Source organism: Suncus etruscus, chromosome 8, assembly GCF_024139225.1.
Source record: "Suncus etruscus isolate mSunEtr1 chromosome 8, mSunEtr1.pri.cur, whole genome shotgun sequence".
NCBI classification, from domain to species: domain Eukaryota; kingdom Metazoa; phylum Chordata; class Mammalia; order Eulipotyphla; family Soricidae; genus Suncus; species Suncus etruscus.
The window spans coordinates 21,455,638-21,481,757 of record NC_064855.1 but is presented as its reverse complement, the minus strand read 5'-3'; the positions used below and the strand labels follow the sequence as shown (position 1 = coordinate 21,481,757).

The 26,120-nt window shown below is 43.9% G+C and overlaps 1 protein-coding gene and 1 non-coding gene across 2 annotated transcripts; one reads left to right on the top strand and one right to left on the bottom strand.

The window, feature by feature from the left end:
• Window positions 1-888: 888 nt before the first annotated feature.
• Window positions 889-24,230, top strand: POU2AF2 (POU class 2 homeobox associating factor 2). The gene is made up of 5 exons (XM_049778421.1): window positions 889-1,063; window positions 3,715-3,827; window positions 20,344-20,386; window positions 23,075-23,373; window positions 23,844-24,230. Exons 1-5 carry the CDS (start codon window positions 889-891, stop codon window positions 24,228-24,230), a joined length of 1,017 nt encoding a protein of 338 aa, XP_049634378.1.
• LOC126017053 (U6 spliceosomal RNA) lies at window positions 2,885-2,988 on the bottom strand. Its single transcript, XR_007498729.1, has one exon. It is a non-coding gene; the product is annotated as a U6 spliceosomal RNA (small nuclear RNA).
• Window positions 24,231-26,120: the final 1,890 nt, after the last annotated feature.

Here is a 26,120-nt window from a genome sequence, read left to right as displayed (position 1 = left end):
CTCTAAATTAGAAACAACCATACTCTTGTAAACCACTGCTTCAACACTTACCCATGTTACACACACACACACACACACACACACACACACACACACACACACACAGGTTGCCTCTTCCTTATACTCTGATTAGACCCTGAGGACACAGGGAACTGAAGAGACTCTGAGGACAAGGAGCTTCCAGGCTCCACCTGGCAGGACCCGCTCTTAATCACACCTACCCTTGCCTGCTCTGCTCTCTATGCCTAGACCACCACAAGCACCACCACTACCATCCCTTACCCTCCACCTCGTCCCTCCTCCTCTTCCTCCCTTCTCCCTCCTCCCTGGGGTCGGGCACTGGGGCCACCCATCACCACCTAGTCCTGCTAGAGCCAACATCTGCCCTTGCCTCCAAAATCCGTGACACCTTTCAGACCAGCTTTCTTCCAGAGTTCCTCCCTCCTAAAATCTCTAGTCCTTCCTTTTCTCTCTAAATATTCTCACATTCCTGCCCCTCTAAGCACATAAACAGATTTAAAACATAAGCAAGCCAGCTTCTTGACTCTATCATTCTCTTCAAATATATTCAATCTCTTGCCTTCCTATCCAGCCTCCCTGCTACCCTTGGTAGACCAAAGGACAAAGATGGGGTGCTAGGCTAGTCTGATCATCCCAGGCCCCAGTAGCCTTTCTGTGGTTCAAACTCTTTCCTTCTTTCTTGAAAGCACTTCCCCTCACATTCTGTGGTGCCTCATTCCCCTGGTCCATACAATTCCCCATAGGATGATCTGCTCCTCTTCTGACAACCCTCAAGCAAAAGCTACCCAGGCTTTTATCTTCAGATATGAAATCCTGAGCAGTCCCAACCAGTGAGTCAGGAATCAGTCTTAAGCAGCTCCCAAGATAATGACCCTCTCAGCCATCAGAAGTGAATGGTGCAGCCAATCATCTCACTGTGCCAGACACGTGGGGAATGTCATTCTAGCTTTCAAGTATGCCCAGAAACTCCTTCCTTTTTCCTGGTTCTATAACCTCGACACCAGGGCAACAATGAACCGCAAGAACCCAGACCAAGTCCAAGGTGCAAACTTGACACTTCCTCTTGTGTGTTTGGTCTCTTCCTTCCAAAGTGTCCATGTGCCCCTTGCTCTCCTATGCAGATCCCTTTACCTCTTCACCGCATATATCTAAAATCCTCCTGCATGCTATCCCTGCAGCTTTGTGATTCTAAAATCTCCAGGAGACTGCCACAGAAGTCTGTCAAAAGTGCAAATCTAACCACATTCCTCCCTTGCTAAAAAGCCTCCAAAGGAAGGCTAGAGAGGTAGTACAAGGACTGAGGTAGGTGTTGCAGGCCCTGCAGGCAGCCTACTACTCCTTTTGGTCCTCAGCTCCCCACAGTCCTGAGCACGTTGGGGCAGTCTGAGGAGTCTCCCACAGTTCAGAGCAGTCAGCACCACAATGTCTGGTCCTCACACTGAAAGGACACACAGATTGGCCAAGAATCGCCAGGTGGGATCTCAGGGCACATTAGCAGCTCTTCAAGATCCTCCCCCCAAAAGAGCTTATAGTGTAGCTGCCAACAAAACAGGCTGGAATCCAAACTCTGTGAGCCCCACCCCCTGTCATTTTCATGGCCACATCCACCTTCACACCCCACTACTCTAGCCATAAAGCCATTGCCCTCAATTCCTGGAACTCTCCTTCCCATTTTGCCATCACCACTTGCCCTGAGTGCAGGTGACGATCCCCTTGCCTTCCCTAACTCTCTCCCTGCCACCTCCAAGAGCTCACACTGTGGCTGCGTCCATCCCCCATAGCCCAGGCTTCCTTCTGTGGTTGCTGCACCACAAACATCTGCCTTCTGATTGTTTATAAGCATTTCTTTCCGCCCACTAGACAGCAGATTCTTTTGTCTCCCCAGTTCTACACACAACGCTTGACACACAGAAACTAATAAAGCCAAGATAAGTAAATGTAGCCACATTTACTTTTCAAAAAAGCCACAGACTTTTCAAAAAAAAAAAAAAAAGAAAGTGGGGTACCCATGTACAATTCCAGGAGTAGCACTTAAGATTCCTTTGCAACAAGCATGAAAACATCACCCTTTAAATTGGAAACTGGTTTTAGTAAAAGAGTCTTAAATTAAAAAATGTATACCGAGACCAAAAGCTGTCAAAATTAGACCAAAATTAGCATTGACTTAAGTTTTACTGAAATTACACTGCTGTAGCTTTGTTTGAGTAAAATCACCTTGAAAGTCAAGACTTCTCTGTTGTATGCCAGCATTTTTATATCAAACTTGCTAGTGTCACAGCACATTCAAAGCACATGGGTGCTTCCTCGAAGGGCCACAGCAGCAGGCTTCTCCCAATGCTGGGAGCACCAGGCCTTTTGAGAGTGGATACAGCATGCAGCCTCTGGACTTAAAGGCTCTATCTGGCCTCTGGCTTTGTTTCTGCCTCATCGAATACAGCCAAGAAGACCTGCCGTTTCAGCCAGATTAAAGAGTTCTTTTAGTTAAATACTGCTGGGCTGGTACTGGTGGGGGCCTCCCATTCATGCAGATACCAATTTCTGTGCCAGCTGCAAGTGCTGGTAACACCTCTGCTAAAATGGACTCAAACCATCTAACTTGCCAGAGGGTACTTCCCAGTTAGGAAATACTTCAGGAGTCCCACATTTCATTCATGGCTTAGTGTCCTGTGTTAGTATCTCTGGGCTTACTGACCCTGTCACGGCCAGATGTAGCTCAGGACAAGGGACACTCTGACCCTCCAAGCAATGCTGTCAAACCCAGAACCAGGGGAACATCCATTCTAAGATCTTCAGAGTAAGAATGGCAAAATTTTAAGAGTTGATAACTCAAACATCTGACCAAAGTTGGAATCTTTTTTTTTTTTTAAATATGGAACACTTCATGAATTTGCATGTCATCCTTGCGCAGGGGCCATGCTAATCTCTATATCGTTCCAATTTTAGTATATGTGCTGCCAAAGCGAGCACCAAAGTTGGAATCTTAGCTGTAAGCTTATTAGCAGCTCTGAGGCATTTAGCAAATAACTTAGCCACAAACGTGGGTTTCTTTTAAAATTATAAACTGATCATTTATGATACAGATAAATTGTCATGTGCTACAGAATCTTTAATATGTATATTAGTATTGTGCTCAATGATCTCACAGGTAAGTCACTCACTGTATTTTTAAAAATTTTAAAATGTTCATTGCATGCAGTAAACAGGTAACAAGAATGTTTCCCCACCTCAGGCAAAAATACTACATAATATATCATCTTAATCTAGCTTTTGCTTCAGAACAGAATAAGTAATAAAAATCATTATTTCTAGATATATCTGACCTGTACTACTGATCTCTACTTTTGTAAGAAAAGCATAAACCAGAGGTCTGCCTGTGGTAAATTCTGACACATTAGAGAGAGGACTGGAATGAAATAGTGTTTTGTTCTGTTTACTGGGGCCATACAACCAGCCAAGCAGTGCTGGGATCAAACTTATATGTTTAATATTGCTGTTTTTTGTTGTTTTCACTTTGGCACAGAGGAATTTCCATCAAAAAGCAGGAATCAGGACAAAAAATACCACAGTTCCAGGCACTTTCAATTTAAGGAGACTCTTTCATGGATGAGAAAACTGCATTCTAGTGTTTAGCCCTTGAGTATGAAGTTATTCTTAATTATTCTATCCCAGTTGATGATCTCTTTTCTGCTTAAGTCCCAGGAGACTTCAGCAAACGTGTGTATCAAGGAGTGAGAGTTAAACATACAGTCAAGGATCTCCTGGCAGAAAAAAGATCCCGACAGATGACAAACAATTCAAGATTTCATGTAAGTCTCGAATTGATCCCTTCTGAAGCTTTGGGGTTTGTAATTGTCTACTACATACAGTGTCCCCTCTCCCATCTATTTCCTCCTCCCACCTATCAGATGCTCCATAGTAAAGCCCTGGTCTAGCTGCCTTGTAATATAATTATTTGTGTCAACATTAGGGTGGGGCACAGTACAGGTAAGGCACTTGCCTTGTATGTAGCCAACCTAGGTTGGATTTCTGGCACCCGATATGGTCCCCTGAGACTGCCAGGAGTGATTCCTGAGAACAGAGATAAGAGTAAGCCCTGAGCACCATAGAGTGTGGCCTCCAAAGAAGTAAACATATAAAAGCATTAGGGCACACCCACATCCATCAAGCTTCCAGCACATGTCCAGAGTTCTGTGAATTCCTGGCCAGCTGCTTCTGCTCATGGCAAGGAGATGGCAGCATGTCCAGGCTGGACCCTTCCCCCTATTTTGAATTACTGAAGGCTCTGTGGCAGGAAAATACCCGAGCAGCCCTCCCTCCTCTGTTAAAGACAATTTAGAGCTGCCCACCCTGTGAGACATGCATCCCACCTGGAGGTGACTTAAGGTCATCTTTAACTGTGCTTGAAATGTTTCAGTTGCACTAAAACTGATTCCAGAATGGAAATGGTAGTGGGCTACCAAGTATTGTTCTAGTAAGTAAAATCAAAAAACAAAAAACATGGGAACAGGACACAAGAGCAAATGTACCCAGTAGGGAAAGGGGGTGTGACACCCAACCCAGGAATCTGCCCACATCTCAATGTCATGATCAGCATCGTTTCAAAGTCCAAAGTCCAGACTGAAGTTTGACAACAAACTCCAGCAGTTATATTCTTGACAATATTGATGGGGGTTGGGGAAGAAGGGGAGAAGGAAGGAGTGGGATGGAGAGAGAGAGAGAGAAAGAAAGAGAGAGAGAGAGAGAGAGAGAGAGAGAGAGAGAGAGAGAGAGAATTCAACTTCTACTCAAAATAAGCCACAGTGTCATGGAAGTAATGCGGATTGTTTGACCAGAATTCTGGGTAGCATTGTGAACTGATAAAACTGATAAAACCCTGATAAAACTGCAGGCGAGAGAAGTTTAGAGTCACAATAAGGATAACACCAGAGTCCAGCACCACATATTGTATCAGCCCAGAAAAGAGTGAGGCGATAACTCAGTCCTCGGCATTATCATCAATTCCTGTAACAGATGGAAAGGCTCAAAGTTACATTAAAAAGAAAATAAGTCTAATATACAAATAGAATATAAATTTTTTTCTTAAGAAGAATTACTAAATTGACTTTTTTGCTAAAGATCTCTGACAATCAGTTTTCCCAAGTCTTTGATTAGCTCCACCCTCCGGAATTAATCCCCTCGAAGGCCTTGCTTCCCATTACCATTCAATTAGCACATTTCAACTTATAACTCTAGGACCACAGCACCTGCAAACAAAGGGTACTAAAACCTAGGAACATACATGATGCAGAACAAAGTTATAGGGCCAGACAGGATGCAGATACATTCTAAAGGTGATGCTCCTCTCTGACCTCTGGCATGCGGGCAGCTGAACTGTGTGCCCCATCTGAGATCCTATCTGTGGCCCAACATCTTAACATAGCCAACTCTCAACCTCACATCAGCAACTAATGTAAGCAAATGTGGGTGGTTCATTGTGATTCTTCCCAAATATGGGGAACTAGACTGTAGTTTTATCTCCATGAATGGACTGGATTGTCTCCCCAGTTCCCACCCCAGAATATCAGCATCCTCAAAAAGGTCACAATAGGATTCCTTCCACCTCCTCTCTCTCAAGGACTTGTTGGACAGGGAAGATCAATTTAGTCATGTTTAGATGCTGCCACTGGAAGAGCAAGAAAGTACTAAAAGCTACTTTAAGGGATGAGAAGTCAAACGTGCCATTTCACCAGATACACTGTGTGAGACCAAAAGAAAAAGGGGGGTAAAAAAACTAACAAAGATCCCACGTCAAATATCTAGAACCTCAGAATGTCGCCTCACATGATAAAATACAAGATGAAGTTAAAAATTTCAAGGAAAAGTTCTACCCTGGCAGGTGGTGGGTGCCAAATGCATCCCACAAATCTCCATAAGCAGGAGTTTCGAGAGTAATACATACACAAACACAAAGACGCAAAAGAAGCAGAAGCAACATAACTGACAAGATAGAAGCTGGAGCTAGCCTTAGGGTTAGGAACAAGCTAATCTGGATAGCTCCCAACAAATCCCAGAGACCACCTAACTCACAACCACACCAGTACCTCAATTTGTACCTCAATTCACACTCCAGACCTGCAAGAGTAAAGGTCACTCTTGGTTAAGCTTCACTCTTTGATCCTAGTCACTGCAGTCTAAAGACATGGACATACATATATTGAAAAAAAATACAAAAAAATACATATATTAAAAAAAAATCCCCATATACCTGCCTTAAGAAGTAGTTATTTGATGCCCAATTGTTGCTCTCCAAGTGGTTCTGTAGGTCCATCTTCACGATTTTCCCTTCAGAACATCTGTATACCATAAAACATTTTTCAATTCTTTACAGTAGAAATAAGAGGAGGGAGGGAATCTCTTGCATCAAGAGACATTTGCCAGACATTGGACTTAAAAACACTCTGTGCATTTCTGTCATAATGCGCAGATCTCACACTAGAACTGCAAGTATTTTTAAATAATTGCTTTTATCTTTCTCAAAATCCTGTTGTTCTTCTCTATATCACTAGATCCATCTATCAGAATACTGAAATATGAGCCATTCACATACATCTAGTACCCAAAAAGGTCATTAGACTTGTAATAAAAATTTTGTTGCATGTTTTAAAATATTCTATTTTAACTGAGCACCATATAGAGCTAATCATTAAAAAATAATAAATCATCAAATTTAATGTACTCCAAAGTTATTTGAGGATAATCAAGAGAAAGAAGAGAAGAGAAGAAAAAATATAAATAGCCAGAAATTTTTTGTTTTTTTGAAATTCAGTGAATGATGTTCAAGTTATTGACTGTTCTAAATAAATTTTTCTTATGTGATCATAAAGATTTATTTAAAATCATTGAATATATAACAGTGAATACAGACACTATTTCCCTAGAAAAACTTGCCAAGTAGTAAAAGAAGCTAATTTGAGAATTAAACTCAGATGAACTTGAAGAATATAAGCTAACTGTGGGTGGGAGTGCAGAAAGAATTGGAGAAGAGACTGATGTTGAATCTATCTTACTGGCTTATGAGCCAATATTAGCTAATACTTATAAGCTATAACTTATATCAAAACTTTATAGTGAGGAACAACGAGGAAATAAGACATGAAATTTACTCTTAAATCAATATTCTGCACTGAAGTAACTGAAGATTTCGGAACTGATTTCGGAACTGAGAAAAATGTTGAAGAAAATTTCTCAAGTAGGAATTCAATTTGAATTTTATGAGTGCAGAGTCATGCTATCTGTCAATAGGGTCCCAGGAGTAACCGTTCCCACTTGGCATGCCTCTTCTCATGAGCCTCTAGTGTTTGCTTTTCAAATCCTAATTGCAATTATTTTGCTTTTTTAAGTTTTCCTAACCCCTTACCCTGGGCTGTGTTACCAGCTGGGGAACTAGGTTAATGATATTCCCTATCTTTTGTTAGAAAAACATGGTCAACACACAGAGAGAAGCCTGACAATCGAACACATTGATAGGAAAACAGGGATGAACAACAGCAGGTGCGTGGGGGACCAGCCAAGTCAATGCGTTTATGGCCCAGAGTACTTCCAAGTGTTTGATCTGGATGACAAGATGGGGAGGCACTAACTGCATAACAGATGTACATTGCCTGTTCCATTCCCCAACAACTGACAGTCTCCCCATCTGGACTGCTAGATGGGAGGAGGAGTGTTTACCTCCATGCCAGTTGCTGTTTGGAGACGCCAATCACAAGCACGTGTCAGTTACTGGCATGGAAACAGTCTCAGGCCCCTCCCTGGAATTTGCATGATAACTTCTGGAGAAGTAACAGAAAATGAAAACCTGCCACTGGGACCCGCAGAGCAGTGTATCTTAAAGTGGCCCTGATTTCCCTGACACACCAGAAAGCCCAAATCTTGGCCCCCAATGAGAAGCCACACCCGCTTCAGCCTGTGCCCCTGCCCATGAAAGCAGAGGGTTAGGGCCAGGGATCTCCCACTTCAATTTTCAATTTAAAAAATCCAGCTTTAAGGGGTATCATCTGCTCCTACTTTATGGTGGCCATTAAGTTCATGAATGCTCCTGGCTAAGGTTTACGATTTACAACAGAACTGATGAGATCTCCTAGGTCCTGCTTGGAACCTCGCCTGGAGCTGAACCCCTCAGCAATCCACCCTGCATCTCACAGACCTAAGACATGGAGAAGGACCTGGAGAAGCTAGGCTCTGTGCCCAAGTGCCCTGAATTCAGATCCCTGTTCAGCAACTCCCCATCACATGCTGATGAATAAAGTCACTTAATCTTGCTGCCCTAGGGAGATAAGAGTACCTGCCTAAGGAGGTTATCGTAGGGGTTAGACTCACTGTTTGTCAAGGGTTTGGCATGGAGGATGTGTTTAATCAAGGTGCTGCTGAAATGTAAGCAGCCTGCAAGGAAACCGCCTGGGCTCCCAAGCAAAGTGAGCACTGCGCAGGACAGAGTGGGAGAAGGGTCCAGTTTTAGAATGACAAAGATTCAGTTTGCCTCCTATGCCAAATGAATGCCTGAGAGTAGTGGTCAGTGCATACATGGGAGATCAGACCAGGAGCACAAGGGGAGGGTGCGGGGAGAACATGAGGCAGCTGAGAAGTTTTCTGGAGGAGATGAGTGCTGAGCAACATGTAGAAGAAGAGAAGAGTGATGAACAGAGACAAAGAACCCATAGAAGCCATGGATCAAACAGGTGTGTAGGACCAGTGAGTTAGGGAGGTGGGATTCACAAATGTGTAGAGGAGACCCTGTCAGAGGGAGGAGCAGCCTGACTCTGCAGGGAGATGGAAGAGGAAGAGGAGGAAGAAGAAGAAGAGGTGGAGATCACAGGCCAGGGCATATCTTCAGGGTCTCAGCCCCACAGGCTAATGTCTCCCAGAAACCCAGATCTACCCCTAATGTACAGCACAGGTACCTGCTATACTATCACCCCCAATACCCAAAGGTACAAAATCAATTCCCCAGTTTGCCCTAAAAAAAAAAAAAAGAATCCTGGAAGTCAGAGGCTGGGACTCAATCCTACTAGGGCTCAGCCTTCTTTGAGTGAGACCTACCCCAGGGGCCTGTACAGAGGCAGTGGAGGACTCAGTCAAGGCTGCCAAATGGCATGATGCAAGGGTGGCATAGGCAGTGTTTGCCATGTGGTCAGGGGCAGTGCCACACAGAGAAGAAAAAAGTCCCAGACAGTAGGAAGGCTCCAAGGCCAGAAACTACTTCACTGCCTACACCACAGGATCCAGCCACTAGTTTCTGAATCCTACAGGGCCTCCTCAGGAGGTTCCCTCTGAGCAGCGAAGCATAAGGCCCTCATCCCTCCTCCAGCCCAGCCACCCTGGGATCAAATAAGAATCCATCAGTAAACAGCAGGCATGTCCAGCACAGCTCTGAAACACAAGTTTGCAGTCATGTTCACTGATGACTGAAGACGTTTCCTTCACCCTGAGCATGGAAGCAGGTCTTCTCTTCTGTAGTCACACAGGAGGCTGAGAAGGCTACGATTTGGGCCTGAGCTATGTGAATTCTGAGGTCTTGTCCTTGAACCCTAACACTTTCCCTTCTTCAAGGTGTATTTTTGCCCCCACAGAGCAGCAGTGCTGGAATTACCATCCAGTGTTGGAAGGGCCCTCAAAGGGTCCAACAGGAATGGTCCCTGCACCCATTGAAGGCTGATGCTGTGAGTCCAGGCCCAGCCCACATCAGTACTAGGTTCCTCCTCTTCTCAAACACCCAGATGTCTCCAAGGATGAGGCATGGTCTTCATGTTCTTCTAGAACTCTCTCCTGCCCCTGCTTACTATGTTCCCCCAGGTCAATCCCAGCACTCTGAGGTTGCCATGGCTCCCAGAGCTCCTTCTGGAAAGGGGAGGTGAAATCAGATCTTGCAGGAGACTCCATGATCATCCTGGGCCTCTCAGGCCCACTTCCCTCAGCAGCACTTCTCTAGCCTTTGTGCTGGCCCAACACTTTGATGGCACCCACTGTGCCTTTAAAAGAGTCCACAGGAGCCAGAATTTGACTTTTTTTTCCCTGAAGGCAACTGAGCTGCCCAACTGGAACTATGGAATACTGTACCGCCCCCTGCCTCTCTTGAAAGGGGGAGCTGACCAGCTCTTAGGACATACCTACTGTCTCTGGGATGCCACCTCTGTCCATCAGGTATAGGGAGAGCACACTCCAGGCCATCTTAGGTGTTTGTGAGAAAAGACTTGTGAGAGGGAGACAACCATTAGTCTCATTTCTTTTTTTTGTTTGTTTGTTTTTTGTTTTTGGGCCACCCCCAGTGACATTCAGGGGTTACTCCTGGATATGCATTCAGAAATCGCTCCTGGCTTGAAGGACCATATGGGACACTAGGGGATTGAACTCAGGTCTGTCCAAGGTCAAGCTGCGTGCAAGACAAATGCACTACTTGCAGTGCCATAAGAGTCACAATATCTAAGACGCTAAGCGAATGTTTAATATGCTCTGCTGAAAACAGAACCATGGCTAGTATCAGAATCTAAGTGTTGTCCTTATATAGCCCCAACCCTGTTCAAACTGGTGCAGATTAGATGCTGTGATCCTTTACTCTGCTGTGCTAAGGCCAGTGATCACCTGCTAGAAAAGACAGAATGTAAATAAGACACTGGGCTGTCCATGCTCAACATGCTGGAAGCCTTTGCTGTTCCAGGGCAACTTCTCAGGGTAGCAGCCATCAGTGCTCCCTAAAACCAAAGAGCAGAGCTTGTGCATAAACTGGGATATGAAGCTAGAACAAGAGTGAGCTCTGGAAGGAGGTAACCCACATTCTGACAGCATGAGTGTAAGAACAGTAGTTGGTAGTTTGAACAGCTTCTCAAATTCCTATTTTCTTGACTTAAGCGACATATTCATGACTGAGGGTGCGAGGATTGAGGTACATGGTGCCAAGGAAGATGTTCAGAGCCTCACAAATATAAGACATGTGGATACCCTTGAGCTACACCTCTGACCTCTTATCCATTTCTTTCCCATCTTTGCCACTCTGACTAACTTTACCCACATGCCAATGGGCACCAACTTGAGGTGTCAGGACTTGCCCAGCATCAACAGACAACAAAGTGAAGTTTTGCTGCTATTTTATTCTCCTTCTGTTGTCTGCACTGGTCTTAGATTTTAGAAGCACCCATACTCTTGGCTTGATTCCAAAACCTCTTAGGAGTCAAAGATTACAGCTTTTTTCAATCAATCCATCTCATTTACTCTTGCAACATTCCCACCAAGTTGCCAGCACAATGCTCTGCTCCTCTGCGTTGTTCACAGGGTCTACCGTGGGAGTGTCTGTCTCCCCACACTTTTCACTCACTCTAATGGTGCAGAGCTTTGCATATTGTTTGTTAACTTTGCCAACTAATCGCCATTCATAAGTTCAGAAAAAAAAATTTTAATTGAAGCAAGGAGTAAAGGAGTAAACTCAAAATAAGTGTTTAAATGCAAGGACCTTGTCCTTGGCATCCATTGGAAACAAGATTATTTCCTCTGACTTTCAGAAATGACCCACTGTCTGACTGTCATTAGCCCACTGTCCTGCCCTTTTTAGAGAACTGAGCCTCATCTCCAGGATTTTCCATGCCTCCAACCCAGTCACCTGCTCATTCCCAGCACAGACATTTTAAAAAATAATCATCATAATGGCAAACTCTTCGCAACTTATTTTTTCAGCTGTTCAATTGGCTCTGTCATTTTTTAAGTCATAAAATTTAAAATATTTCCTGGTGGTGGATTCTTTCATGCCACTTGCATAAATAATCAGGTTCTGCAGCAAAACAGCCATGGCACTTCCATCTGGCAGGGCTAAAGCTCTGCAGATTCTGTTCTGGCCAAAGTATCCAGCAGGACCATTTATCAACATGTCTCCCCAAAACTCCCGTGGTTCGAACTTAGTTACAAAAATACAAAGAAAATTCCAGATGTTCAAACCAAGACAAGGCAGGCTTTCCTCAGTGGTGTGGACAATAAAGGTTGCTTTCTCACATAACAGCCTAGACCCTGGACACCATTCAGTGCCAAACAAAAGACTTTAACAGTGAAATGTCAAGAATTAGTTCAGAAACTAGAAATTGAAGACACTGAAATTATAGTTTTTAAAAACACATTTACAAAGAGATGAGGCTTGAATTCTATATTTTAACTTTAGCTCACTGGTTATCTTAACTACAAGAGTCTAAAGTAAAAATCAGATGTTAATGCATCTCCCCTCAGATCCTGTTCCTCCCTCCCCTCCTTCTCCTTCCAGTGGGGCTCACACCACACTGAGATTCTCCCAAAATCTTCCAGAGCTTCCCTACAACAGTTTATGAGAAAATTAAGCAAGTTTGTTAATGTCAAAACTGATGTGTATATGCGCTTGTAACATGGCAAAATTTCTTTAATGAAAGACTTCCTGAAACAAGTCCTTCTTGTGAGACAATTTAAAGCGACGTGGAGCCTTCACTGGGCCTTTGTACAACTGAAGGCCTCACCCAAATCTTGCTAAGATTCTGTGTCGCCTTTTTATGCCAGTTACATAGCACCTACTGTCCCCAAGTCTGGTGGTAATTAAACATGTGGCATAGGATCAGATGAGGTTGCTTTGTGAAACAAATCCCCCATAATCTAGGCTTTGTAGATACAGGGTGAATGTTTTCATGGATATAGCTCTCCATATTCTATCTTCACAAATTCATATTGACTTTAGGATTGGATCTATACAATATCCCGGGAAGCTAAATCCTTTTAAGAAGGGAGGACTTTTTCCCTTTGCAAATAGGGCAGTACTGAGGAGACGTGCCAGTCCCCTCTTTACACACAGGTATCAGTATGGAGGCTTGTGATAAAGGAGAGAGAACGAACCCTGAGAGTTGGCACCACTGGCACAGGTGGCCAGCAAGCCTGCAGCACCCACAGGTAAATGACTGGTCTTTGCCAGGCTAAGAACAAAGCCAAGGAGAGTCAGGTAGAAATGTTGCCCACTGGTCTCTAGAAACCTCATCTCCACCTCATCTACAGAGTCCCCCATCACTGTTTATAGGGAGCACCTGGCCTCCCCTCCTCCCCCCCTCACCATTCCACCAATCAATATGTCAGCTCTGAGTTAAATGTCTCCCAATGCTATTCCCACATCATCACTGCCTAAGCTACTTTTAAAGAAAGTCCCCACTCCTTAGTGGGGTTCAGTCCAGGTGCCCTGACTCACCTACCCTACTTCAGCCACTCTTCAGCTTTCCATCTTCACACCCTGCACATGCACCCCAACATACTTTGCAGTGGTACTCAGGTTGAACTCTGAGCCTATACATGTGAAGCATGTAGTCTACCACAGAGCTAGTACCCCAGCCCTGAACTTTCTTCCCTTATAACAACCTTTTGATCTGCTGTCCAAGTTCCCTTCATCCTTCCAAGCTAGACTGGCCTATATCACCCATAGTCTAAGGGACTTAGCCCCCTATTGCCAAATCACAACTTGCCTGGGCCTTTCCTTTAAACACACCTCATTTGCTCCCACCTGCTCTAATCACTGCTTCAGAGCATCACCCTAGACTAAGGCACATTACTAGTTTTGTGACTTTGGATAAATCCTTCATACTATCTATTAGTTCCCCAATCAATAATCCAGAAATAATTAACAATCCATTTAACAAGCTAGATATATGACATAATGACAATATACACAGCATAGTGTAACATGCATTGTAACTACATATAACAGCTACACAGCATATTATTCATAGCAGCCAGTGTAGAATGCATCTGGCACACCAGTCTACCTTGGCGGTTATTATGAAGGACGAAATACAGACTCGTGCAGTGCCTGACACAGAGTCTGGCCATGAAATAAATATGTACCTACAACTGTACTTGATTCATATGTATTTATGCAATATTCTTCCCTCAGAAATTCCCAGAGCCGAATTCATGCCGCCTTCCTTGCTTTTCTAGAAATTACTACAATATTCATGTAGTATGGGTATATAAAATGCATGTCCATGTAATCAACTAAGTGAAACTTCTTGCAATAAACAAATTACTCTCCCCAAAGGAGAGAGATCAACCACCACCACCACCAGTAGCCTCACATTGTTTCACATCTAAGAGTCCTTTTCTTCATTCCACACTCTTACCCTTCAGTGCCCAATAATGCATAGCCTTGCCACATGAATTTCCCAAGATGACTGAGTAGAGCTCATGAGCTTGGAAATGAAGGGTGTCCTATCTGTCCCACAGGCTCTTTTTCCCTATTTTTTTCATTGTGTTTATTACCCCCAAACCTTAGCAGATTTACCAGTTTCCCATAGTTCTCAGCAGGCTGGGAACATCTCTGGTGTCCTCAGAGCTCATGGTAGTGGCCAATATGTTCAGCCAGGCTGGAACCCCACAATGGCTCCTAAATGACCCAGTGGCTGGGGTCAGCTACAGCAAGAGCACCAGGACAGAGAAATTGCATCACTCCTCTCCAGCGGAAGAGCTTCAAAAGAGTGGGAGTGATGTGTGCACTGCCATGGAAGTGGCCTGTCTTCCTAAGTAGGGCTAATCTAGGCTCCAGTGGTGCACTTGTCCTGGCACCCACAGTTGGTACTTCTGCACCTCGCATGGCACTAGTCCTTCAACCACACTCACAGTTTGTCAGGAAGACCTGTGCAGAAAACCCACTAGTGCTGAGATTGGAGCAAAAGTACAGTAGGAAGGGTGTTTACCTTGCATGTGGCTGACCCAGATTTGATCCTTGGCATTCCATATGGTCCAAATACTGTCAAGTAATTCTTGAGTGCAGAGCCAGGAATAAGCCCAAGCATTTCTGGGTGTGTATTCCCAACACCAACACTACCAAAAAATCCACTAATGCTATGGACAGGTTAAGGGAGATTAAATTTGGGGGGTTGGGTCTTGGGTTCAGCACCTAGTAATGTACTTTACAAGCTATGTACTTCTGGGAACATCACCTAATTCCCGGAGCTTGGTTTCCTCCCTTGTAAACTTGACGATGGCATCACTTTATGTCAAGATAGTATTATACCAAGCACCAGACATATGGAAGATACTGCTAACAGCATTCCTAGCTGTTCTATTTTATTTTTTTCATTATATTTTTTCTACTTGTGGTCAAAGTATATTAATGTGTAGGTAAAGTAGATAAATATGTAGGTAAGGTAGATAAGTGGTACATAAGCCAACCCTATTTCTAAGCTTGCAAAACTAGTAACATCTATTCAGTCAGGTTTGATAATTTAGTGCCTGTTCAATATTTCACACCAACCTGAATAACCCCAGTTTTACTTATTTACTCTCAGTTATACTTATTTGTCCATTCTGTTTCTCTGTGCCAATTCCTTTCTGTAGGAAGTTAATTCCAACCTCACTTGGGAACTCATTATGACTTGTTTTGTTATATCCAGATTTGACATTATATTCATTTTAAAACTGGATAAAAAGTATGTGACCTAGTGTAAGTCTAAATTCAAATTACAAAATATGGTGTTAAAATATCCAAAATAGTACCAGCATCCCCTGCATCCCCGTCAGATACAAGTACATTGAAAAATTATGTGTATAAAATGCTATAATTTCCTTGAAAAAAGCTCCTAGCTCTTTGCAAGTGGCTATTATCATTATTATTTAAGCACTAGTAGCAATATGTTAAATTTAAAAGGATTACTTTTATTTCTATAAAATTGGGAATAGCAAAGAAATCATACAAAACTTGTTTTTTAAATTACTTGACAATATCTTGCTTAGCCCGCTTCAATGTATTCATCTCACCAGGTTGGCACCTACAAAATATTATAGGGTCATAAAAATGACTATAACTGTATTCCAGGAAAACTTCTAATCTTATCACTTTACTGCCTGGGTGACCTATTAGTTCAAATTAACTCATTTTCATGGAGGGGCTTTTGGGGCAGCTGTGAAGCTGCTGTGTTAGCTACAGGAAGTTGCAGACTGGCAAATTTCATTCAAATACGAACCTTTAAATTTGGCTACCTGGCATTGCAGGATCCTGTTGTTTGCAGTATGCAAAATAAAAATTATATTCCATCTTGCTTGGTCAAAAGTTATGGGCTCTTCGATATTAATTTCAGTATTCTTTCTGAAAGCGTCAGATTGTGAGGTGACCATGTGTGGTGGTGATTAAAGAAGGAAACTCAGGATGCAATTTCTTCTTTTACATGGGAACAATGGCAAGGATCAAGGCCTGACGTTCCATTTTAAATCATTCTTTCTCTTCCTATGAAATCTATGCATGTGAAGGGAGACAAGGGACCAGATCGAAAACATGCCCTGAGAAATCCTTCTGATGCCAAAATGAACCCTTCAAGACTCGTTAGTGGTCTACAGGATAGGGATTCAAAGCGGTGCATTATCATCTGTTTATTCATTCATTTTCGTCTCAATCAGGCCACCCCAGAAGGAGTAGCTATAAAATAATTTTGAACCAAATACTTTAGATCATGATTGAGGTGGAAGTTGAGAGGATCTTGTCAAGATAGGGCATTTGCATTGCATATGGCCAACCTGGGTTCCATCCCTGCACATCATATGACCACCCCAGAGCCCTGCCAAAAGTGATCCCTGAGTTATCCCTGAGTGATACCTTGAGCACCACTGGGGTGTGGCCCAAAGGGAACTCCCCCCAAATTGTCAAAATTCATCAAAATTAACATGCCCCCCAAATGAAATTTACTACAAAATAAACCTCAGCAGACTCTCTAAAAGTAATGTGTATGTATGTGTGTATATGTAGGTATGTGTGTAATAGTAATTAGAAATAAGGTTCTATGAACCAAGCTCTGAAATCAGAAAGGTCCTTGTCCACCTCACCTACCATAACCCATAGTAACTTTTCCTGTTTCAACTTCCTCCTCAGCAGGATCAAAACATCACTACTTATCTCTTGGGGTTGTGTGATACACAATATATTTAATTTGCATGGCTGTGTGTCAGATAGTGTATCTGTGAAACTACTACAAGTATATGCTTATTAATTACTTTCACTAGAGTTTAAATATCTGCTGGGGAAAAAAAACTAGAAATCATGACAACAACCTTTGTACCATGTTTGAAAAATATAAACATCTAGTTTCAACATTTACTGACTCTACTATAGTCAAATAGACCAGGAGTAAGGACATCTCAATGATAATTCTGGATCGAGATCTTTCTTGGAAACCAGTTTTAGTAGTTATTGAGCCAACATAAAGGAGGAGAAATCTTTCAAGCTAATATTAAGAGGCAGGGAGAGAGTTTGGCAAGGGAGACTGGGGAAATCTATGAGTAGAAATAAAAAGTTGGACTGACGATCAGATCAAAGACTGGTTCCTCTGTGTCCTCCCTGTATCAACTTGGTCCAAGAAGATTGGCCCTTAGAAGGCTGACAAGATGAAGAAGCTGAACTCGAATCTTAAGATTAACAAGAGTAACTGGAAGTGGGGAGCACTTAAGAAATAAAACATGCATCTTTTGAAAGGACACAGCCTGGGCTTCAACCCAGACTGTCACAGATGTGTGCTTGACAATCACCAAAAGACAAGAGGAAACAAATCACAATGAAGGGATCAGCATAAACAACAAATGAGATTTACATTCCAAAAACTTTCAGATATTATAATTCCCCAATTACAAAATTTACATCTATTTAAGAATACACTCTCAATAAGGAAACTCTACAAACTAGATATTTTAAATGAAATTTTTAGAAATAATAAAATATGTATTAATAATTAAAAATTAAATCGCATGATAGCTCAAATTGATTAGTGAAGTAGATACAAGGCTAAGAAATCTGTATCTATACCAAAATAAAGGACAAAGAACCATGAATATAGAGAAATTAATGGAGATAAAAAAGACTACTGAGGACAAGAGTAGAAGATTAAATATAAAGCACAAAAGATTCCCAGAAAAGAGGGTAAGGATATCAGATAGTTATGATAAATAAGAGTACCTGAATAGATATGGCAACATTTAAAAGAGATGACTTTCCAAACATTTAATAAAAGACATAAATTCCAACATATGCTATCCCAAGTAGGATCAATGCATTCTAATCCATTTCTGTATTAAGGTGAACTTGAGGACTCTTAATGGTGATTAATATTGCAAAGTAGTCAAAAATAAAAATTGTCCCTAACAGAAGCTGTAAGATGTGTAACAACCTTCTCAATGGCGATCATGGAAGCAAAAAGACAATGGAAATATACCTTTAAAATCTGAGGGCAGCAGCAATATATATATATAGACTAAGTTCAAGAGCCAAAAAATTATTTCCAGCTACATAAATAAAATCGAATTTACCACCTAAAAGAAATTATCTAAATAATTACTTTAGAAGGAAAATGAATTTAGAAAAACATCTGGGAGAAGAATAAAAAACAGTGAACATGTACCTAAGTGTGTTGAGGCATTTATTTAATGATGACAACAGTTAGGATGCCAGATTTTTTAATAAAAAGAAGAGAATTAGTATCAGAAGATTGTAGGTATTGTTGGTGATGGAAAAGATAAGACAGCTTCTATAGCTGCAGGTGCAGGAAATTAGATTCAGGGAAATAGAAGAGAGAGCATTGATTTCTAAGAATCTTTTCAGTCAGTGGGAGAATTGAGGCTTTCACAAATATGCAAGGTAAAATTTTATGGGGAACCATAAAGAACTAAGATAAAGTGATTATCCACAGCAGAAAGAAGACAAAATTACATAGAATAAACAAGGACAAGTGGCTTTTTAAATGCAATTAATATATAAAACCAACTAGACTATCATTGTGACATCTTGGTGAAGTTTTCAGCTGTTAAAAAGGTCTGAGAGGAGTGAGTGCTGCCAATTCCAAGGTTGTCATGAAAAACTGACTGCACAGAGGCCTGCGATAGATAGAGTGGTAGAACATGTGCTCACATGTGCAAAGCCCTAAGTTTGATCCCATCACTGCCAGCTAAAACCCTAGAGCTAAAACCAGTGAGCCTGTCCCATATTAAATTTTTTTTTAATTTTAAATGTATAAGTCACACCTAGTGATGCTCAGGGATTACTCGTGGCTCTGTGCTCAGGGCACTATAGTCAGTGCCAGGGTTGGAATCAGAATTGGCCAAAGGCAAGCAAGGCATGTACCTTTAATTCCTGTACAATCTCTCCAGCCCCCTTTATTATCTTTTGTCTTTTAACTGACAGGAAAATATATGAGAGCATAAGAAGAGTAGGAGAGCTTGCTCTGAGAGCACTGGGACCCCTTTCACAAAGGGTCAAATGCACACACACACACACATACACACACACACACATACACACACACATACACATAATACAGAGAGCAGAGAGAGCTTCCAACATTAGTGGAGAGTCTCTAAAATCCTGCCCAGATCGGGTGCATCAGGGACATGAGGGCCAGAACTCAGAGCACAGGGTCAAAGCACTAGAGACCAATAATTCTAATCTGTTATAGCAGCTACATTATCTACATTTTCCATCCCATTCTGGAGTATGAGTTTGCATTTGGCCCACCTCTTTTACCTCCCAGTGACTTCACAGACCCTCCTAGAGATACACAAAAAGAAGTTAGATTTGAGCAGAGGGGAAAACAGCAGACACCAGGCTTGGGACTAAGTCTCCAGTGAAGGAGGCAGCAGTCCAGATGTGCCCAGAGAGCACCCTAGGAGCACACCTGCTTCCAAATGCTGGGGGGCGGGGGGTGTTGCTCCTCAGGTCCTCTGCTTCCCCCTGTCTGCTCTTACAAAAACACGGGCCACCTAGTACATCCTATCACTCACTCGTTCCTTAGCTCAACCAAAGGCCACAGTTCAGAGATCTGTTTCCAACAAAGTCACATTCACTCACAGGCCACAGGATTAGGATCAATAGGCTTCAGGGAGTTGAGAAAGAAGAGTGGGGTGCTGAAGGGGCATGAATAATAATTCAACAACCACCCACCTTCCAGCTGCTCACTGCATCTGGACTCAAAAAGGTCTGAACTTTGAAGGAACTTCTAGTCTACATGAATGCAGACAGTGACAATAGTGAAATCCAATGCTAAGCATGCATAGATGTACACACACATCTATCTACATACATGCAAATGCACCATCGCTCCATTTCAATTTGATGAGGAATATTAGAGCACACAGCAAAATACAAAGAGTAAACCATTCCACTTCAGCTAGCCAGAGCTCACGGGGATGTTTCCCAGAGCCTAAAGCCTCCTTTCTCTACTGCTCAGTTGCTTCCCCCACCAAACCTACCCCAAAAGGTATCTCTTTAGACTAGAAGCCAAGCATAGGGAATGCATTCCTGATGGGTTTTGTGCTCTCCTTGCTTTCCAGGGTGGCGTCAGCTCCTCCCAGTCACCTTTTGCCCAGATGCCAGGTCAGTACCTTCCTTCCACCAGCAATCACTTCATTTCCCCCTGAAATTCTCAAGGGAAATACTTGGGCTCCTGGGCTGTGGTTTTGTTTGGGGCAGCAGACCAGTAGAATCTTCCCAGCATTTCTCTGGAGACCCAGGGCCTCTCTGAGCTGCTCACAGCCAAGCAGACCGTGCATGCAATGGATGCAATGAGTAGGCCAGAGGATGCTGTTCAGGTCTTATGGTACTTGGAAGCCAGGTCACCTGGGAGTGGTGGGCTGGAGTGATGGGCTGATGGTCCAGAGCTAGACTCAGCCAGGCTCATCCCTGCAGGGATGTGGGGCCTGGATCTATCCCCAGGTTTGGTGCATTGCCAGACATGTACACTTACCCCTGTGCTAGCTCCCTAGCCTATGAGCTCCCTCCCATACTTTTCTAAGTGGCATACATCACGCTCTACTTCTTTGCTTAGCTGCCAAAGCTTAAATCAGTGAAGACAGACCTATTATAGAATTTAATACTCTGCTTCAAGCATCTTTTGTTGCCTCATCTAGATGCAGTTTACACAGCCCCAGAGCCAGTGTTTTAATATCTAAAGTTCAGGCAGTCTAAAGATATCTAGATCATTCAGGGGCTTGAATACTCAGAGAACAGAGGTGGTCCTGCAGGCAGAGAAAGAGATTGCAGGCTCTCCTTCTGTTCTCCCTGTTCACGTCCAGGTGCCCACAGGCCACCCTCAGCACGGGGCTACACTCTCATCATCATAGGTACAAACACATGTGCCTCCTACTTTTCCCTCTCAGAAGTGCCCAGTAACTATGTGACTTTCGGGGATGCGGGAGGGACTGGAGCTGTTGCCAGAAAAGGGTCCATGTGTGGACATGTCTCTACAGTCTTTCCATGGTGTGGTCACTGCCAGTGATATCTAGCTACTACTGCCCCTTTCTGCAGCAAGGCCTGAAGCTTCACCTTCCACCCAGAACTGTTCTCTCTCTTGAGAAAAATACACACTTAAAGGAGCAAAAGGGGGCCACAGAGATAACAACAAAAGGTGAAACACTTGCCTCTCACACAGCTAACCCAGATTCAATCCCTGACATCCAGTATGACATCTAGTCCCTGTCAGAAATACTTAAGTACAGTGCTCAGAAATCCTGAGCACCTCCAAGTATGGTCCAAGACCAAAAAAAAAAAATCTTTTTTATGTGCTGAAGGCTGCTTTTCTCTTCTTTCACTGTTTACCACTCTAGAAGATGTGAATCCACGGTGTAAGAACCTTCTTGATTGAATTTTCATTTTCTCTGTAACCCATTACTGCCACTTTCATATTTATGAGCTGATTAGAAGTATAGGACTGGAGGATGGAGAGTGGACATGGGAGACATAAATTTCAGGATCAAGCCCAGTTTCTTGTGAACAAATATGAGCATGGATCCTTGCAGAAAACAAACGAGACCAAGGCCCAGGGCCCTAGGAGGTGGAAAGTGATTTGGGAAAGGCTCCAGAGGAAGTGACATGCTGTGCAGTTTGAACCCAAGTGCTGAGCATCCCATACATCCTAATTACCAATAACAGGTTCTCCCTAAATCTCTTGTCTATATTACAGGCAGGGACACAGCTCACAAGCAGGTCACTGTGGATGGGAAGGCATAAAGATTCAAATTTGCATCTTCTTCCTAGGGTTTCTGAGCTCAGGTTTCGGGTCGCTACTAAGGAACCACACCCACAGCTGGTGGGGCTTTTCCCTCCAGACCTGCCCAGAACATGTTCTCAAATGCTTCTAGACACAACTGAGCTAAAGATGCGTCCCAGCAGACACGTTTCTGGGCCAGCATCACTGGTCTGAGCCCAAGTGAGCTCAGGGAGATAGGTCTCTTCAGCTCTCACAAGTCTGGGGAAATTTGGGGGCCCCACATTTTCTTCCCTTTCCAGTCACACAGAGAAACATAAAACCACTGTAGCCAGCAGAGGGCAGCAAACAATTTGGGGATCTCAGAACCCTGTAACTAGGCTCCTTGTCTGTTTTGCCTGCCCTGGATCACAGTCCCCTGTAGCTTGAAAAGGGGATGTGGGAAGACACAGAAGAGCATAACCCTCCTCTAGATGGGTGCTGCACAAGCATGATGCTGCCTAGTCAGATAGATCCCAGGCAACTTACCCAGAAACTTGAGCTTTGCTAAGAGTCCAGTGTATGTGGAGACAGCTCAGAATTGGGGGAAGAATGAGGGTGGGATTCGCCTCCGTGGGTAAAATGTAGATTATTTTAGCCCAGGAATAGGTTTTTCCTTCATCGTAACACTTCCCAGCACAGTGCCTGGCGCAGATTCAGTACAATCAAAGGGCTACTGAGCACCCAATTGAAATGAACTAAGACAGTCTAAGATGAACTCATACAAAGGTGTTATTTGGATTAAACCAACTAAAAGTAGCAATGTGGTGATAAGTACCAGTTTTTGAGACATTATTTTTGTTTTAGGAATTGGGGAGAATCACTCCCTGAGATGCTGAGGGGTTTACACAGTACTGAAAATCCAACACAAAGCTCCCCCATGCACGCCACCTCCCCAGTGACATTAATCTATTTAAATGCTGGCCTTGGCACCTGACCTGCTTTTGACCCACACTTCCCAAATGGACTCAATGGCCACAGATATACCAGAGAAAACCCGAAAAAGGCTTATTCTACCCCATACTTGCTGTCGGTAACAGGTTCTCCAGTGATGTCAGGTTTCTATGGCATCAGACGGTCGTTCCTCTCCGACTCGGACTTCCACAGCTCCAAGCAGTTTCCTGGCGATGCCTGCAACTCTGGAGTGGCCAAGCCTTTCCCCTGCGAGCCCTCAGCAGCGCCCAGCCACCCGGCCCTCCTGGAACCCTACTTCCAGGAGCCCTACGGCGACCACCGGCCATCAGCGCTGACCCCCAGTCCCAGCTCTCTGTTCAGTGCCTCCCCCCTACCGCCACTGCTGCCGCCACCCTTCCCTGGAGACCCCGCACACCTGGTGCTGGTGAGTGGGTCGACAGGATCTTAAGGTTGGGGTACTGCATCTGACCAGCCTGGGCACTTGACCCCGCAGCTGAAGTCTTTGTGACTGGCTGCTCAACCAGGATACATTGTCAGGTGCTTGCCTCAAAGATCCGTGCCCAACAGGGCAGCAAGAGGGACCATATAGGGGACTGGTCAGGGGGCCACAGGTGCTACTGTGTTCATACCCCACTGCCTTATAGCTGCTCCCTATCATTCTCCAGCCTTAAGCAAAGGGCTCTACAGCAACAGTTCAGATGGGGTTCAGATCCTCTCACCCTCCCCCCCAATATTCCTAATCCCGCATAATTTTGCTCTCCATCCTTCCAAAGAGGTACAGTGTGGGCAGACTGAAGTCTAAAAGGAGGCTAGAAGGGTGGCACCAGCCCCAGAGAAAACACTGTCTCCATTCAAAACTGCCACTCACCCTAACGATCTTTGCATTCTCCCCAGAGGGACTCGTGGGAGCAGACGATGTCCGAGGGACTTGGCCAGCCAGACCCTGTGCCTACAGATGCCCTGCAGACCCTGTCACCAAGCACAAGTTGCCTCTCTCAGATGGAGTCTGGGAGCACCACCCAGCTAAGGAGCTCAGGCTGGGCTATGCCTACGGCGCCATCCTATGCATTGCATGCACTGGAAGATCTGTACCACAACCCAGGGTACCCTACCCCATCCTCCTACCCCTTCAGCCCCTTCATGACAATGTCTAATGACCAAGCAACCAAGATGGTGATGGACGAGGGCACCAATGCCTCTACCCTTCAGGACCCTACTCCATGGAACAAAGAAGATGGGAGCATGGCATGGGGGTCATCTGAATGCCGCAGAACATACTGAGCCAGCACCCAAGGACTCCACCGATGCTTTCAGGCTGGGTTCCTGATCCCGGCTTATCCCTCTGGCAGACCATTCAGAACTGGATTTTCTGTGTAAGCCACCCTGTCACCATCTGTCAATGGGTCATGCCACTTACTTGTAATCCTCCCCATCATACCAGTGGACCACAACTGTTAAATGTATCAGGGCCAATATTAGAGGGACACAGCCTGACAATCAGACCTTTGGAAATCTCAGCACTTCTTACATGCTACATTTCCTGTTAGCTCTGATGAGTTCATTTGGGGGGGGGGGGCAATGATAATTTTTTCTTAAATTACATTAAAAATATAATGAGATCATTGAACATACTCCTTTTCTCTGTTCCTTTTTTCTTAGGTGTGAACTATTTGTATTACACTGTTGCTGAAGAAAGTACATAGTCTGTAATTTAAATGAGGTTACATTTAAATGAGGTCAGTTTATGCTATGGGGTGTTACAGAAGGAAAACCTTATTAATACTTTCTTCCTGCCTGTGACCAGGAATAAATATGGTGCCATAGAGAAATGCTTCACTCCCACGGAACTGATATCAAGAGACTGACGGCATAAATACTGTCTTGAATCTGACCAAATACAATGTCCAAAAATGACTCTAATCCAAAAACAGTGAAAGTCACCAAATATGTCTGACTGATAATCTTAGACAGCTAGATACTATTTCTCTGATGGAATAAGCCTGGCGTTCTCCAGCGCTGATTACGAAGATGGGTTTTCTGGGCTCAAACACAAATGCACATATTCTGAAGAAAACAGTGTGGCTAGATTATGGAGAGCAAAGAGGATTTGTGGCAGGGCATTTTGTCAAATAGAAGCCAGTAAATTAGACACAAAATCCTCCAGGGGAAGAAAGGGGGGTGTAGAGGACTTGTTGTTACAGTTGGAACTGTGTACAAATGAAGAAACTGGTGCCAGAAACATTCACCTGTCTCCCAAGTTTAACTACTATAACGCTCTTTTGCCCAAAAGGTTCCCAAAGTACTTCCCACCCAGGGGAGTTACCAAGAAACCCTCATAAACTTTGTGCACACACTTTGGTTTTGCAATTAGGTTTTGAGAACTTTTGGTTTTCTCAAAGTGCATGTGGAGCAGCTACTCCCCTTCCTTTCTCCTTTTGTCTCATTTTCCCGATGACTCTGATGCCTCCATCTTTTCCTGGGATGGCTAATCCTCTCTTTCTTCCACCTGATTTATCAAAGCCCCTTAAATCAGTCTCTAGGATGTCCTGCTATGGTGTCCCATGCTCTGGTCCATGGTGGAAGAGACCAGAAAGTCAAATAAGGATATAAATCTGCACCAAGAAGTGAACAATCAACAGCTACTTCTCTTCCTCCAGGTCTTTCTGAGCGTTTTGTTAGGGCAGACAATCCCTCAAGCTTACAAGGAGAGGGCCTTTACCCCTACACCACACAATTGTTGGCATTGGCCTACACCTTCCCTCCTGAACTGCACCCACCTTGGCAATGCTTCATACAACAGCTGCTGGAACAGAGAGGCTGTCCTAAAGCCATAGAGCACCTCGGTCCCATACCCAGGGTCCCATAATTGTGTGTCCACGGGTGTCCCTGAAAGACCCAGGATCTTGGGCAGGTGAAAGTGCAGGGGTTAAGGGTCAGACCTTACATGGGTCAACCCCTATTCAATCCCACAAGGCAGGTCCCCAGCTTCACTGGAGAGGTTCGGGATGCCCCTCACCCCCTACTCTGTAGGGTCCAGCAGCTTCACTTTCTGCCCACCTACATCACACGTCTGGTCTGGGTGAGATTCCAAATGAGGAAGTCAGGCTTCCAAAGCACCATTGGAGACTCCACCCACAAAATTAAATCTCACCCAAAGAAATTAACAGGTCT

Coding starts and splice junctions, on each gene's coding strand:
- POU2AF2 (XM_049778421.1), top strand. CDS start 889: ATGACCCTCTCAGCCATCAGAAGTGAATGGTGCAGCCAATCATCTCAC. Junction 3,828..20,343: donor CAAACAATTCAAGATTTCAT/GTAAGTCTCGAA, acceptor CTTGCTTTCCAG/GGTGGCGTCAGCTCCTCCCA. Junction 23,374..23,843: donor ACCCCGCACACCTGGTGCTG/GTGAGTGGGTCG, acceptor CATTCTCCCCAG/AGGGACTCGTGGGAGCAGAC.